Below are 18,087 nucleotides of genomic sequence, written 5' to 3'. Positions count from 1 at the left end.
TTTCATTGATTTATTGTTATAGGCACATTTTTGTGTCATGTATTCCAGGACAGGTTTTTGTTATCATGCTTTTGGGTTCTAAATTTAGATTAATTTGGTACAGTTAGCGGTGTTTGCTAAGGAATGTGTCGTTGCAGTTTGATATTGTGATATATATACGTTGAAAGCACATCCCATGTGACCTGATAGCATCTGTTCTTCTGAGACACCTGCATTGAGTACATGTCCCAGTCTTCACGTCTCTTTCTCTCTATCACAGATGAGACGTCTTTCGAAGCGGGAATCAAAGTCCAGATCCACACGCAGGATGAGCCGCCTTTCATCGATCAGCTGGGATTTGGAGTGGCTCCAGGCTTCCAGACGTTCGTCTCCTGCCAAGAACAGCGGGTACCGAGGCATTGCTCTTTTTGTAAATTTCTTAATGCTGGACTGCAATTGTGTCAGTCTGTTGTTTGACTGCTTGGTTTTGGTGTTTTGCGGCTGCTTTTGTTATGGATGTTTGTTATTAATACTTTAATGTGGAGATTCACATTCCATTGGTGAAAGTTCTGATTGACACTGTGACATTATTTAAAGCCAATGAAGCACATTTTCAGACTTAATTCTCATATGTGTATATGTGCAAATCACAATGTGTGGTGAAAATGTGCTTAATGTGCTGGTCTCTTTAAATCTGATTGGCTGGCTGCCCCAAATCAGACAGTTTTGGAAGAGCACAGAACCAACTCAATAACAGCGGGGTAGAACTGTCATAAAAAACATAAAAACTTTTTCAGCTGATGAAGGAAGTTCAGCCACTACCACAGTGTTGTTCATGTATAAAATTCTGGAAAAAAATAAGCTTTTCCAATATTCATAATATAAATTCGTTTGATTTTGGACTGAGATATGATGTGTACAGCTTTGTGAGATTCACCCGAGAATAAATTTGATCTCCCACAAGCACAAACATGATTTGATTTTTAAATGAGAGCGAATGGACGATACAGAGGTCGACCCTGCTGCCTGGGATAAATATTATGTATAGGATTCTCAGAATCCATGTTTAATTTTCATGAAGGCCACATCATAAAATAAAAACAGCAACTTTGTTCCAGTGAGAGAAATAAAGAGTTGAAATCAAGGTGGATGTGATTGATAAAGAGTCAAAGAGACAGATAGACAATCTGACTGGCTGAAGACTGACAGAAAGGTGGTTGATATGCAGACGGATCTCTTCTCTTGTAATTGGAGGTCAGTAAGTCTCCCAAGTGCAGTGGATTGATTTCAGTTACATTTCCCCTCATTTATTTTCGTCTTACACAAAGATCAAGCCTGCGTCTCTAGATACATCACTAAGATTCAATGTCATTGGCTTTTACAGGATAAGCATCCATCTCTGTCAGTCACTCTGACAACTGTATTTACTAATGGATGCTACTCTCAGACTGTGCTGAAGACTGAGTAATGTATACATGTGGTTTACTGAAGTCAATTGGTAATGCCTGTTACCATACCAATAGCTACTGGGTCAAAAATGTGGTTTTGTTCCATTATTTTGTGTATCCACCACTCATTACTTAATGGGGAATTTGTATATCTCTGTCCACATAACAATGCTATTTTCTTAAAATTATTTTGGTGTTGTTCTTTTAATAGCAAACACACCTTTGAGTAAATTAGGCTTTTTATAGAATATACCAGATTCATTAGACACTGGCATTTGCGTCACACAATTAATGTTGCATTATTAGCACTGTGACGTTAGCATGTTGCCAAGCTAACAAGTTAATATCTTAACAACATTCACAAATTTGGGGATTAAATTGCAGTTTGTATTCATTTTTAACTATTTTTAACTCCACTGAGCTGGTTGCAGTGCATTCTGGGATAGGATAGATGCCATCACAAGGTGTCTTAGGAGGCAGCATTATAATGCCATCTGTTTTTCACAATATTGTTCACTTTGAGGATCCTCTTATAATGCCTTCAAATGCTGCCTATAATGCCATCTTTACTAGTTTTCATTGGAAGTCAACATGTCAGATGCTGTCGGTGATGCTCGCATTTGAACCTGAAACATTCCTCTAAGGTTTCAAGTAGAATGTTTATAGATACTGAATTTACATGCAGTTATGTTATGTAAAGCATTAGCGTGCTTTACCTTTAGTGTCTGGAGTGTGTGTGTGTGTGTGTGCGTGTTTGTTTTTAGCGGATATGCAGCTTTTGTTTGTGGTGTACGTGTGTGTGCATTTCTCAAGCTGATAGTGAGGTGTCTTCAGGAAATATACAATTGTCCTAAAGGTAGTGATATGCCAAATAGACTTTTTGCAAAGTCTGTTCCAAAACGTATGCAGAAACATTATGCAGCCTTTTAAGATCATTTGTTTGGAAGTCTGTTTCCGCCACTGAATTAAAGATAAAAAAGGTTATTGCGACTTATCTCACAATTCAGTTCTAAAGTCAGAATTGTGCAATATAAACTCGCAATTGCGAGAGCATATCCCTCAAGATTGGACTTAACTCGCAATTACGAGATTCCTTGCAATTCTGACTATCTTTTTTTTATTGTGAGATTATATCTCACAATTGCGAGTTAAAGTCCTAATTTTATTTATTTTTAGTTATTTCGTTTTTTAGGGGGAGCCCTTATGAAACAAAAATATATTGCAGTATATTGGAAAATATCATGTAATATATTAGGCATATATTCTCATATGTTTATTTTTTCCAATATATTGCAATATATTGAAAACGGCAATCATTTGTATATTTTGCAATATATAATATATGTATCATCAATATATTATTAAATGTATTCAAATATATAAAATATTAGATAATAAAAAGGGAAAATAATATATTACAATATATCACAATATATTTTAAGAAATATATTGGTAAATATATTTTCCTTTCGTAAGGGAGGGGGGACTGGTTCTCACAATTGCGAGTTTATATCACACAATTCTGACTTTTTAACTCGCAATTGCGAGTTTATATCATGCAGTTATGTCTTTATATTCTGAGTTTTTATCTCACAACTGCCTCACAATTGCGAGTTTATTTCATGCAATTCTGAGAACATATCAGTTTCCTCCATACAATTGCGAGATTATATCACATAATTTTTACTTTTTATCTCGCAATTGTGAGTTTCTATCATGCAATTCTGAGGAAAAAAGTCACAATTGTGAGATAAGTTGCAATTACATATCATTTTTAATTGGAGGAAATGGGCTTTCATACATTTATACTAAATAATGCACCTGCAGACTTCAGAGAAATGTCAACACCGCTCCATATAAATTAATATAATTTAATATTTCTAAATTATCAATAAAATGCTTACAATTGTGAATAGTGATGGTCATTATATCATGATTGTTAAACTGTTAGCAACATGCTAATGTCAAACTCTTTTGGAAGCCATTGTGATTTAAGTCTCTGCTGCATGCCATGCGTGGAGCGATATTTGTGTTGCAGTTTTGCATTTTGATTGTATTATTAAAATGTATTTGTAATGGAATAACATGATTGAATAACCATGTCTTTCTGTCTTGTAGCTGACATATCTTCCTCCTCCATGGGGTGACTGTAAGGCTTCAGCAATGGACTCTGATTTTTTCAGCACATACAGTATCACCGCCTGCCGCATTGACTGTGAGACACGCTATCTGGTGGAGAACTGCAACTGCCGCATGGTGCACATGCCTGGTAATGTATAAGCAGAACCACATATATATGATACGAGGATATCTGCGATGTCATAGATCTATAATTATCTGTGTGATTCTCTTGTGAGCATTAAACGGTAAAGCACAGATATTTCTCTGTTTTATCCTGTAGCCTGATTTCTCAAACACCCTAAAACCTTAAACTTGGTAACTATAATGAAAGAAAACTTGAAAAACATTTCCCACAAAGTCTTTTTTAGTGCCTCTACTGGCCACCAGTCATTTAATGAATTATTAAATTATTTGCTCCTTCTTGCGGTGAATGAAATGCTTTCAAGCTGTAGCTTCTAAAGCCTGTGATTTTTAAACCCTCGCTGTGCTCCCGAAGCTGTTTACCAGTTTTTGACTTATTGAAAGTAAGAGGATTTTAACCTCAGCAAGTAGAAAACCAGGATTTCATGCAGCCCTGTTAGGATCCAGCTCCCCGCTGAGTTCTGTGCGTCGGTTTGAGACACGTCTCTCTGTTCATCTCTAAAGACTTTGTCATTAACTAGATCCGAACTGCAGGATTTGCTGTATCTTCAGTTTCATCTACACTGTGTCAAAACTGGAACGCTGTGGTTATATATAATCAGCACTGCATGCGGAAAACATCGTTATAATCAACCGCAACTTCACAGACAGTAGCTTTGTAGTCCATTTTTAATTATAACTAGAGATTTGTAGCCAACTTTATTGACTGATTTATTGACTTGTGGATAAGCAAACTAGTTTATTATTACAAGAACATTCTGTTTGTTCACATCTCTGGCTAATGTAGTCTAGACATGTTTTTCCACTCAGCATCGATTGTACGTGCTCTTTCTCTCTCTCTGCAAGAGTCTTTAAAATATTTGAGGAAACTTGGATAAACACAAGTAATCAAAAGCGGAAATCAGATTTTTTAAGGAGACGTTCAGAGCTGATAACGGCTGCGTGACGGAAGCGGACACGGTTTAATTAACAGACAGACAGAGGCTGTTTCATTTCACCTTTAGCTAGAACACTGTGTTCTCTCTGCGGCACATCTTTTGTTCTTTATCCTCACGCTTCTCTTAAAGGCTGACTCACACAAAAACACATTCGGTTCTTATTTCACCCCAAAAGCAAATAATAAGAAACTGCATTATACATGAAGCAGATTAAGTCTATTTTGTATCGTAACTTATTTGCATTACAATTAAGCCTATTTCTCATCACTGTAATGATTTACTTCAGGGTTAGTTTGTAATTCTCATTATTCTTGATGTTTCTCATTAGATTCTCATTACTGTAATAAAGTCACGAAAATCACAGTCGCTTTTTATTGACATCAGAATCAATTAAAGACAGCACAAATACTATTATAGTGTATAAACTTCATAATTTAGATTTATTTATTTTCTTCTTATTTTTTAGTTGAGAAAACTAAGGAATTAATTTTTTATTTTTATTATAAAACCTGTTTTAGGTGTGTATTTATTTATTGCACTGAAATTTTTATGGCAATTGATTTGCCGTACTGCCTAATTTGTGGTAGTTTAAATAAATAAAAATGACAATAAATGAATTAATCACTGTGTCCAGACAAGATTATTTCCATGACCTTATTGCAATAATGGGAATGTGATAAACAAAATACCAAAGTAACTAAGTAAAATGTCCACAGTCAATACAGTAATAGTGCTTTATTGTTATCAATTGCAAATCCTAAAAAAAAAAAAAAAAAAAAAACACTTAATGATCCTAAAATAAGTTTTCTTAACGCAAAATATGATTTATCTTGATTTTGAGGTTAAAGACCTGGAATGAGATTAAAATTACAGTTGCAACTAAAATGCTACTGAATTGAATCTTTGCTTATAGGTTGTGTTTCTCTGTCTTCAGGAGATGCTCCATATTGCACTCCAGAACAGTATAAGGAGTGTGCAGATCCCGCTCTAGGTGAGAATTTCACTGCCTCCATTAAGAGAGGCCAGTTCTCCTCTCCTCATTACTGAAGTCTGAACCTGAGGCCATGATGGGACAGCTGGATTTATGACCCCTTCTAACCGCACCACCCACTTCCCCAAGCCCTTTTCCACTTCATCATCTGTCCCGTTGTTTTTCCAGCCAGGGTTTTTGAGGTTAAGAGAAACGTTCTGTCTTTTTCTCTGGCTCTAGATTTTCTGGTGGAGAGAGACAATGACTACTGCGTTTGCGAGACGCCCTGCAACATGACGCGCTATGGCAAAGAGCTGTCCTTCGTCAAGATCCCCAGCAAAGCCTCGGCCAAATACCTGGCCAAGAAGTTCAACAAGACGGAGCAGTACATCGCGTGAGTCTCCAAATCCAAGAGTTTTGGCCATGACGATATCTCAGAAAACTCGGTACACCACTGAGCAGTTTTGCAAAGCTGACATTGGGCAACTTTATATATTTACATAATTGAGAAAATGTTTAATTGTCCAAATTGCCAGCTGTTTAGCGCCTCGTCAGTAATGTAAAGACAACAGACATGTAACACATCACTGCTTTGACAAACACACTAAGAAATGTCAGGAAATGTCTCCAAATCTGCAGCCATCTGGAACAACATGAATCCTGAGTACATTTACTGAGAGAGGTCAAGAAAGTCGCTGCTCTTAGTTTGCTATGTATTCTACAGCCAGTTATAATAGTTTAGGTATACTTTAAAATGATATGATTTCAATGATTTTAATGTCAGCTTGTTATGAACTATTAAATGGTGTCTTTTATTCTAAATGAAAAAAATGTTGTTCATAAATTATCAAAATATAATGATTATTTTCAGCTGATGTGTTAAATATTAATTCTGTGAAATTTTGGTTGTCGTTCCATGTTGATTCATTAATTTGCAAAATTATCACGGCAGCCTAAATGCACAAAAACAGTGACCAAAATCTCATGAAACTATGTTCTTCTATTTGCATGATCGAAATGGAGGAGAGCTATTATTTGCAATATTTAGCATTTAGAAAATGAAAAGAGAAGTCAAGTGGAACCATTGTAAATTATCTGCGGTGCTTTACATTCAGAGCAGGAAAAGAGAAGTTACTGAAAAACTTTGGAGAATTTAATCAGCTGAATGACTCGGTGTCGTTTTCTGCTTGTTCCCAAAAATGTTCATGACTTATCCAGTGAAAATGCTCAAAATCAGATATCTGCCATGGTTTCTTCGATTTAGCGAATGAATCATACATAATCATAAATCTGCCATTATCTACTCGTCTTTGACAGTAATAGGGTTATGTATTAATTCATGCAGAGATGATGTTTTGAACCCAGATGATGTAATGTCTGGGTTTGAAAGGAGGAAGGTAGTGTTTTTTTAATACTTGGTTTTAAAGTAGCACCTTATTACCATTCTTCGATAAACCTGCTGCAAAATAACCATTAAAACTAACCATTTAAGTGTTTTGGGCTTCTCTAGGTAGCTTCGAAGAGCTTGGGCAAACACTCATAAAATAACTGCAGCTGTCATCTGTACCTTAATTAAACATTTAACATGTATTCAAAGGGGATCAAATTTTTTTAACTTTAACACCATCTGCAGTGAATGTTCTTAATAAAAACTAAATAATTTTTTTTAAGAAGTCGAGTAAGTATAGCAATATGATATAAAGTCTGAAGTGCCAAGTAGACTCAGAATGAGCTCCAGCTGTGTCTAAAATGCCTGAGGTCGCTGCTGGCTCGAGAGAATGAGATGCTGTGAAACTGACAGACTGTGGATCAACGCTTGGAAGATGGTTTGAAAGATTGGGAGGGTTGTGGAAGTAAATGCAGCTGGGGTGTCCTCACCTTTCCCTTCTGTTCTGCCCTTTAGAGAAAACATCCTGGTGCTGGACATCTTTTTCGAGGCCCTGAACTACGAGACCATCGAGCAGAAGAAAGCCTACGAGATAGCCGGCCTTCTTGGTGAGCTGCGGTTTCTTATATGTCAAGAGATGGTGATTTGAAGCTTTGAAATGATTTTATCCCTTTATATTTCCAGGTGTTATTTCACAGCTTTTCACTTTTTAGAAAGTCTAACTACCAATAACTAACTTATAGTGGCTGTAAACGGAGAACATAAAGACCTTAAAGTTGTTGAACATCAAATAAATTGCAAACAGCAGCTTGTCATTTTACAAACCATATATGTTGCAAAGCTTGTTTGTTTGTTCCTGTGGCTAAATACTGAACTAAACTGTTTCAGGTGACATTGGCGGACAGATGGGCCTGTTCATCGGGGCCAGTATCTTAACCATCCTGGAGCTCTTTGACTATCTGTACGAGGTAAGACCTCCATGACTCAAATCCAAACCTGCACCTGTTATTTCCTCTTTTCTCAATGTATTAAAGACCCTTCGGAAATAATTACCTTGAAACTTGACAGCTGTGGACATTTCTGTCACTCCGAATGGCACATTCTCCTTTCCCCCATAATTGTGTTGAATATGACCTTCACAAAAGCAGCGCTCTCTTAGCTTTCTTCCACTTGAGATCCCTCTCCACACTCAGCATCTGAATGAACAGAGTGTTAAAATATCATTAGCTTTCAAGCCTTAGCTCAGGATGTGATTGCTTTTGAGATATCAATACCTTAAAGCGAAGGGTGGAATTATCTCTTGATTGGGGGAAATTGTCATCGGCTATGATGGCAGGCAAGCAGAACAGTGCAGAAGCAGACTACTAGAATCTTGTTCAAAGCAAGTGGAGGACTCTGTGTTGTTGTCAGATGCAGTGCTTCGAGCATTATGAAGAAATAGTTTTGGCATGCATGCAGATACTCTGTCATTAGCATCTTAATCAACTCAACGTCTGCTAAGAATATTGTCCGCCGAACTTGACTGATAACCATTGGTCTCATCTGCAAAAGGATTGCACACTTGGGTGGGCGAAGCATTGCAACAGTATTCCCCCTTTTGAAAATGTTCAGTTTAAATCTTTAAATATATGTTTTTTTTTGGTATTTTGACCATCTATGGCCATTTTTAGATGGCAATGTTGATTTTAAAATGTTGAATATATAGAAAAATGTCTCTGGTGCCGTGAGTCATAAATCATCACAATACTCGTGATTCTGCTTAATGTTATGTTGGCGGCTAGATCTTTGCCAAACACCCAGTACTGCAATGCATCAAGACATATGACTTTAAAAACCGGGAGGCGGTGCCAGGAGAGCTATTTTTCATGTCTGTTCTCTCAGATGCTCCTTGGGTTATCTCTGTATGGCAGTGATTGATAACACATCACATGATCTTTTACACAAAGTGCTGACTTGCAACTCTGCACAACAGACTCAGACGAGCCTTTGGGAAACAAAAGCAAAGGCACAAGCATTCAAGGTGTTCCTGCTGAAAGATAAAAGAGACAAATATTGAAGGGATATTTCATCCAAGAATGCAAAATCTGTCATAACTGACTTACCTTAATGTCGTTTCAAACATGAATGCTGTTCTTTTCTGCGGTAAAATGCAAAAGGAGAAGTTTAGCAGACTGTTCATACGGCTTTATATAAACATTTTCTGCATTCTTGACAGAATAATTGTATTTATCTCATCAATCCCAATAAAGATATGTGCAGACCTTTTAGGAGTACTTAACAGTAGTGGCCAAGGTCTGGGCAAGCAGTCTTATGAAGCAGTATGACTTCACGAGCTTTGCATGAGGCTGAGACATTTAAGTCATTTTTTGTGATTTATATTCCCAGAATAATGATTTCATTTGGGGGTTCTTTACCCAAAACAATTCTGTGGAAAATATAAATAAATCTAGCAATGCACCAATTTTGATGAATTGAAACTCCACGCAAAAAGTCCCTAGAGTCAGATTCAGACTCAACGCCAGGCTCGGAGTAACGCCTGTGACATCAGGACACAGATGGGAGACAGGTTGTCAGATATGGCAGGTGGAAGCTGGAATCATTTGCAGGAAATGAGACACAAATACTGTCAGTTCCAGGACTTGTGTCTGTGTAAGGAAATGAGACACAAATACTGTCAGTTCCAGGACTTGTGTCTGTGTAATCTGGCTGGTTTAAACTGTCTCCTGGTACATGACAGCCAAAAGCCAATAACAAACAATACATCATCAATCCATCATGTTGTTCTGTGTGACAGTAGGCCCTCATGGGAAGTGGGGGGAAATGCCCCAGTTACGAGTTCAAATCTGTTACCACACATCGTTTCTGTCAATCTCCTAGTAAAGCTGAGTTTAGAGACTAGAACATTTTGAGTTCCTGGAAATTTTCTTGCCACGTCTTACATCTAAAAAAAAAACAAGTTTTCAGTTCCATGCATCCATTTTTGCCATTCTAATCTAAATTAGCATATTTTTTTTTGGTTTTTGTTTCATGCTTTTCTGATTTATCCATGATCAGACGTTCAAGTAAAATTATAAATTGGTTAAAATTGAATTGCTCTCCACATGAGCATCTATAGCAGATATCATAGCGTGAACTGCACAGCAAGCTTTAGCTGTGGGTTTATTTTCTCTCTTCAAAGGTGATCAAGTTCAAACTGTGTCGCTGTGCCAAGAAGAAACACCAGCGGAGCAGCAACGGCGATCGAGGAGCCGTTCTCAGCCTGGATGACGTGAAGCGTCACGTCAGTAACTATCACACTAGTATCTGTTGGATAATAAACTCATACTTACAGACAGTAAAGACTATGTCCAGAATAGTATAGTTATATAACTCATACTACTGTATGTCTGCAGTATTCAGTATGTTTACTACATGTACAACTATATTATATGCCTGTACAAGCCAGAAAACTGCATGAGGTGCTGTTCCATTGCCAGAAATAGTAGTTATATCAATTGTGGTTTTTTGCTTAATCTTGAGTTTTTTTATTAAACTGACAAAAGTTCAGCCATTTTTACACAATTGTATTTTTGGGGATGGCAAGTGTATGCCTCTTACTGAAATTCACATGTACACAATCAGGACATGTCTGAAATAATTTTTGCATCATACTGTGTAATGTTTCACATGCTACTTATTGCCTAATTGAAGGAAGTATTCAGTTTACACTGTGCAGTTTCTGAATATCTATCTTTACTCTCAGGCTCCCTGTGACAACCTTCATACCCCGTCAACATACCCAGCCAACATGCTACCTCACCATCCTGGCCAGGGCAACTTCGAAGACTTCACCTGTTGAGCGTAAAGTAAGAGCCTGACAGAGAACAACCAAAGCTGACCACATCAGTACGGACTCCTTTCACAACCGGACAGTACAGTATAAACCTTCTGGATCTGCGACACACTAGAAAACCACCAAGTCCTGAGATATATCCAGATGTCGGAGGAATGGTGCCGATCAACAAAGTTTATTTTCACTAAAATGTTCCATGGGAAACTTTTGATGTTTTTTGAACATTTCAAGGGAATACTGCCTCAAAAACGAAACTCCTTGAAGTCTAAGAATTGACACATTAGGGGACTTGGACATCGAATAGCTTTCTGCAGCTGGACCCCGATGCCTTCCGTGTACATAGTGATGGCTCTTAACTGTCTTAAGACCAGTGGCTTACGTAGGTCAGTAGATATAGCGCTTATTCACTGTATGTAGCCTCATTTGTCCATTGATCTGCTGGATCGATTCAGCCTCGGTGTATCTCACGAGAATGTAACTTTCTGAAAAAGGTGGCCATTACAAGCATTAAAAGGGGGATTTTAGGACGCTGGAGGGTTCAGATCCCATATGACATTGTGTTACACGTCTCATCTTGTAAATGCATGCCGGTCATCTTGTGCATGTTTTTCGTTTTATTTAGATTTCATTATTTCCATCGCCAAGTTAGCCTCAATTATACACAAGTGTTGGAAGATGGTGTAAAGTTTGTTTTCATGTGTATATGCGTTCGTGTGCAGGTTTTAACAGGATAACATTTCTCAATGACCCCAGAGTAATAGCAGGCTGATGAAACTTGCCAGAACATCTCTTCAATTATAAAATGTTTCAAAAGTAATCAATGTTTAAATTCATATCTAAAAATGGCAAAATGTAGGATTAGTCTGTTGCATAATTAGTAGGAATGGAACGGTACATAGATGTCACGGTTCGGTATGTACCTCGGTTCTGGGGTCATGGTTCGATATCATTTCGGTACAACAGGAGGAAAAAAAAAACTAATCTACTATGCTCGGTTTCTTTTCATTTATTTTGAACAGACAGTAGTACAAATTTTAAAATTCCACCTAGATGTGAAAATACTAGATATTATTATTGATATATATGTAAGAAAAATCTGCAGTATACAAGGAATAGTATTACAAGGAACAAATATATTGAATATATATTCGATTTAGTTTACAGATAAACAAGGGGAAAAAAACGTAATGTATCCTATATATATCAAAAGGCAGAAAGCCATATCCTATCTGTTTTCTTTATTTTACAAAAGCACAATGTTTTGTTTTCATTGTGAGTGTACACAAATAAAAGCAGATCTTTATACAGTGATGCAGTATTAATAAGACAATAAGTGTTTAAAGTTGATTCTGCTGGAGTGAGGAAACAGGAATGAAGTGATCGTGCTGACACGCACACACACACACACACAAACACAAAATCAGTTCCAGCATTGCTAACTTGACAGTGCAGTTGGTACTTTATCAAAATAAAATACAGTGAACCAAAACATCAGCGTGCCCGCCCCTGTGTCACCGTTGGAACAAAACTGAAGTACAAAGCCTATAATTTACATAATAAATAATAGTTTAGCAAACAGAGACATTACATTGCAAATATGGAAATATTATGGTGTATTTGGATTTGTGCTGAATTAGCATACACGAGCACAAAGCTCCATTTCGCAAACCATTAAGTTCACAAGTCTTTAAAGTACACACCATTGTCAGTCTGTGAGAGACACATTCAGAATCAACACATGGTCACTGTCTGGGATTTGTGCGCAACTCATGGCATTCGCTATTCTTCTGCTGGCGGTTGGTTATCAAACATTGCTACGGGCGCCCCCTTCAAGATTAGGGTGAATTGCCTGCATTCATTGTAAGGCACCAAATCGAGATGTCCATACCGTGACGGTTAGGTACGAAAACATGTATCGTTCCAACCTTAATGATTAGCATATATGACTAACAAGAAATTTTAATGGGAAGTCCCCAAAAGGACACTTAAAATATTCATGATTATGAATACATGATTGTTTATGTGTGCATGAAGGTGTGACTGAACAAGAATGTTTGTGACGAATGTTTTATCATTTGCGTTGTGTTGCTGGTCTGTTTCTGGATGAAAGCGTTTCCAGGATCTGGAATGTAACAAACCAGAGTTTGTATCGCTGGCTGGATCAGACCGATTTCTTGTACGACACTCCATTCACGAATGCTAACTTTTGTAGTTGTGCGTACAGTACGTATGTGTGCATGTATGTCCGTGTGAGACTGTTATTCTTCTGTCTTTATTTCGATTCTGTTAATGAAAATTTAACTGAACTTTTAACCACTTATTGTTTATTTGAATTCTGTACTCGCAGGGATGTATGTTAATGTTGTAAACTTCATATCAAAGCACAAACGACCACCAGTATGTAAAGGTGATGTTAAAGAATGATCAAATATTCTTATCAGTGTTATCATGGTAATCAGCAGATTCATTAGTACTCTTATTCTTTCCTTTGATTTTTTACTACAAACGTACATATTGCCTGATAGTGCAGTCGGCAGATAATAGGCTGTTCTATTTATCTATGAAGGTATAATAAACATCATTCATGATTTTACAAACGTCTCACTGTTACTTCATTAAGCTTTAAGGTGGATGTCAGTAGATTGTTCATGTTTAACTAAAGAAGTAGAAGGAGCTTAAAATAATTCTTCAGGATGTACAAGATTTCTTTAGCCATGATGCTGTAGATTCAATAGCCGATTTTTCTTTATTTCTGTATTTTAGTATAATTTTCCATTTCCACCAACAGATGTACGCAGACTTTCAATTACTTTAAGAAAACTGGACCTCACTGAAATTATTCAGCTGCAGTACTCTTTATAAAAATGGACAAAAAATGGTTCTGAATTTCAAGTGGCTCCCGATTTCAAGCCTTACTGTTCACTTACCTCAGAACTATTCAGCAATTCAGATAGAAGGTAGAATACATTTTGAACCTACATTATGGAAAGTAGAAAGAGGGAGATGAAAGATGAAGGGGATGTTCATGAGAATCAGACGGTGTCAGGATACAGGACATGAGTGCATGAGCTGAAAGATCAAACCCGAGAGGAATAAGAGAAAATCCAAACATGAGGCATCCATCAAGATCGTTGGATGACATCTGACACCGACTCTTCTCAGGAAAATGTATATTAAAATGGCATCAGAACCATGATTAAATCTAAACAGCAGTTCACGTATAACTGGACTGAATTGTCCAAAGTCACTGACAGGCTTTCTATGTGGCCTTGTGGTGGTTTAGAACATGCTCTGTTTGTTTAACTGAATTGAGGGACATCATAAATGACTGATGAATGTAATTTCCTTCTGTCGTCTCTTGTGCTGATGTGGGAATGTCTCTGGCAGATGTAGGGACAACTGCCAATGACTTCAGGCAGCACAACCCAACCGTCAGGGCATTCTGATGAGGATCTTGTAGTGCAACACTAGTGCCTTTGAGACGTGCCTTGTCCTCCAAACGCATCAAATATACGCATTTGGAAAGATACATTTAGTCTTGATTTGGCACAGCTGCTGCTGTTGTGAATGTGCAATGTGTTTGGGGTTTCCAATAAATATCCTTTAAAAGCCACATTCCAATTTTTCAAACTATCCATGTTAAAAAATACAATGCAAAAGGTATCTGGATGTTGTAGTATTACAAAGTGTGTGTTGTGCATGCTTATTTAGTAATAATAAAAAATATTATTTTAATTATAAAATGCTTATTTTAGCTATAAATGCCAATGCTAGTTGTATATGGTAATTTTTTTACTAAAACAACACTGTAGTACCATGTCCAGAAAACAGTAATACCGTGGTGAAAAAAACTCATACTTGTTTTATAGTTTTTGATCGATGCGTGTTTGTAATTGAGAAAACTGGCATTGACGTCCTTGTCACATTACCAGTGTCACTTAATTTTTCAGATCATCTGAAACTGTGAAAATTGAACTACCCTACAAGCCACTTTGAGTTCATCACACTGGTACTTGCTCACTGAAAATGAGTTACTATTCATTTCCCATAATGCAACTGTCAAGAGTTTCTGCCCTTGTGCCAATTTATCCTGTCGGATCTCGTGGCACAATTAAAAGCTGCCGTTTGTCACAGAGTAGTGTCATCGTGCTCTTTGAGAGGATTAATAAGAACTCCAGAGACTGGCTTTAAGCGGGTCGATTGGAGACACCATCATTTACTTTCATGCCAGTTTTGCATGCATTCATCATATTTAAAAATCCTGGCATGAGTCTGTGTCATCAGTTGCCCACTAGGTTAAATCTTTCTGTGCAGGAGGACACTGTGATATGATTGGCAACAATACCAAGAACTCGTTGGCTTTGGCAGCAAAAATCTTAACATGTCAGACTGAGCTAACAGGAAAACTAAATCGTGCAACAGTAAATAAGCTCCATTTAGTTTGTATGTCTTATTTGCAGTACTTACATCATCACTGGCATATGTTGGTATTCAGGTTACAGTAAATGGATTAAAGTTATTCACAGTTAAATAACCCTGTGAAGAGTCCTCCTGGTTTTCTCCTGCAAAAAGACCAAACAAATCTTATTAAAACTATAAAACTTTACTCACTTATTGAATACAGAATTAACTGCTGAAAATAACGACTATATGGTGATTCTGAGGGAAAACACTGATGGGACATCAGCTGTGAATAAAAAAAATATGTATTTTACATAAATATAATCAAACTTTTCTTAATGATAACATCTGTTAGCAGTTTATGATTAGACACGAACACGATCTAACGAACACGAAACAAAGGACGAATTTCACATTAATAATCTCACGATATATATATTTTTTTTAATTATGATATGTTATCGATGTAAATAAATAATCAAACCGTTTCAATTTTGACGGAGCTGAAAGTGACGCTTACCTCACCACAGCCTACTTTGCGCGCGAACTGAGAAAAAAATGACATCACGCATACGTCAGTATACACATAATATGGGATTTTTATATTATAATAATAAAAATTATAATACATACACGTTGTATTTTACTATTAAAAAATACGTTTTTTCGCTTTTAATAGCTGTTGTTGTTGCATATATATTTTGATGTGCTCTATGGTCGTTTTCAGTAGACATAAAATGATAACCATAATACATCAGCTGATATGAAATGCCTGGACAATATCATGGACACAGCAACTGTTTAAGAAATTAAGAAATTTAAGAAATTAATATATTACAATGTCCATAGACAGACAATGTCTGATATAGTTCAAAAAACTTTATTCACTTTATCTCTTTTTTTCCAACCATTTCGTTTAGAAATAGCTACATGAGAGATATGTTAATTTTGTGTTGATAAAGCTTTGGCAGAACATATTTAACTTGATTTTTGTGAACTTTGACAAGAAAAGAGAGTGTTAAATGGCCAAATGGTGTATTTGATGTTAATATTTGTGTGTATTGATCAGAAGTGTGGGTGGGAAGCAGGCCTATTTATATAGTACAAATGAAATCCAACAAAACCTCCTGTTATAACATCTTTTTCTTTCATATCTTTTTCTTATTCTCACAATATGAAGCCTCAATAACAATAAAGCACCTTGTTTCATCAACATAATCACAAGTGAAGGGACTAAACCTCATAAAGATGCCTTTTGCACCATAAACAAATGAAAACCAGCTCTTTATTTTCTCATGAATAGCAGCAGGAAGGGGTCTGATCCTGTTCTTGTTTCATACTAGTGCTGCCACTAATTGCTCTAAATTAGTACTAGTTCATCCCTTTCAGCGCAATGCAATTAAAACACTGTGGAAAAGGAAATGTTCATATTTACAGTATAAGGACAAACATGTATGTTATCGGTTTTTGAGAGCATGTAACCAGTCTGAAAGATTCCCAGAAACTTGGAATATTTATTTATTCGTTTATTTATTTTAAGACCTGGGAAGGTCTATATAGTCTCCACTGAAACTGAAATTTTACCAGGAATACATCACACCTCATACTCATATATTTGCACAGTGAATTAAGGGATTGATTTTAGAGTGCACTAATGGGAAAGAGTTTAATGATATCATCAGAGTGTTTGTGACCGCCGATGTGTGACTTATGGATGCTGGCGCAGTCGGCAGGAAGCTGATCAGCCCTTTTAATCAACCACAGTGAGTACAGTTGAGCTACTTTGTGTGTGTATAAATCTGTGCATTAGGATGAACAGCCAAATGTCAAAATGAAGGACGTAGAGAGAGCTGCTTGACTTCTAAATTATCTTCACACATCATGTGCTTCTGATGTGCACTGCAGTGGACCGAGCAAGTCTTTGTAACCATTCAGAGTGATGTTTTTAATTCATGCAACTGCCATAGATAATGACCTTTGACCCTTTCTCATAGTTCTCTCCTATTTTATTTTGAGTTTTTATTTACAACCATCCGAATTCAAATGGCTAAGAAAGGTGATGAAGCACATATTAAAAAATAATAATAATAATTGTTGTGTTAGTGGTGTATATTCTTTTTTTTCATATATATTAGATATTATAATACATAAAAATATTAGACCATCTCAAATGCTAGCCTGATGACTATTTATGGGTGTTTGTCTCCCTCTTTTGGATATAGTGTGAATTTATTCACATCAATTTGGGTCAAGTGTGAACAACTCTTAATTTAGAAATTGGAGTATGTTGTGAAGATTTACTTGATAATTCTTAAAAAAAAATTTATTTATTAATTAATTATTATTTTTTATTTTTTTGCTGTAAAACAGGAGTCAAAATGTTTGTACCATAAAATTACATTTGCATTGAAGCCTTTCAATACTGAATGTTTATTATTAATAAATATAAATAAAAATAATAATATAAATAAAAAATTATTAGAGATGTAAATGATAATATTATAATACAAAGCATACAATAAAACACATTATATTATATATATATATATATATATATATACATATATGTGGTGGAAAATTTATATAAAGTTGAACAGTGAGATTTTTTTTTATCTCCGTATAAACATTTAATTCATTAATTAAATAAACACGAATTAAAGTCTACTAGAAAAGTTGACCATAGCGGATTCTTACCTGATAATGTATGTTAGGGACGTTTATGTATTTAAAATAAATGTACTGAATCCGAGAATTTGAGCCAAACAATATTAGCAAACATTATATAAAAACACACACATATATATATATATATATATATATATATATATATATATATATATATATATATATATATATATATATATATATAT

The 18,087-nt window shown here is 36.0% G+C and overlaps 1 protein-coding gene across 4 annotated transcripts in view; it reads left to right on the top strand.

Moving 5' to 3' along the window:
- Positions 1 to 13,409, top strand: part of LOC113076266 (acid-sensing ion channel 1B) — a 133,790-nt gene extending 120,381 nt beyond the window's left edge. For 3 of the 4 annotated variants that reach the window (XM_026248927.1, XM_026248924.1, XM_026248925.1), the window contains 8 exons: positions 260 to 387; positions 3,546 to 3,696; positions 5,562 to 5,618; positions 5,838 to 5,991; positions 7,501 to 7,592; positions 7,873 to 7,952; positions 10,163 to 10,264; positions 10,727 to 13,409. In XM_026248927.1, coding sequence (XP_026104712.1) covers positions 260 to 387; positions 3,546 to 3,696; positions 5,562 to 5,618; positions 5,838 to 5,991; positions 7,501 to 7,592; positions 7,873 to 7,952; positions 10,163 to 10,264; positions 10,727 to 10,822 — 860 coding nt within the window. In that variant the 3' untranslated portion in view covers positions 10,823 to 13,409. Of the gene's footprint in view, positions 1 to 259; positions 388 to 3,545; positions 3,697 to 5,561; positions 5,619 to 5,837; positions 5,992 to 7,500; positions 7,593 to 7,872; positions 7,953 to 10,162; positions 10,269 to 10,726 lie in introns of all 4 variants that reach the window. The other variant, XM_026248926.1, reaches the window with a different exon arrangement.
- Positions 13,410 to 18,087: the final 4,678 nt, after the last annotated feature.

The sequence above is a fragment of the Carassius auratus genome, unplaced genomic scaffold (genome assembly GCF_003368295.1).
Source record: "Carassius auratus strain Wakin unplaced genomic scaffold, ASM336829v1 scaf_tig00019517, whole genome shotgun sequence".
NCBI classification, from domain to species: domain Eukaryota; kingdom Metazoa; phylum Chordata; class Actinopteri; order Cypriniformes; family Cyprinidae; genus Carassius; species Carassius auratus.
This window is presented reverse-complemented; position numbering and strand designations above follow the sequence as displayed.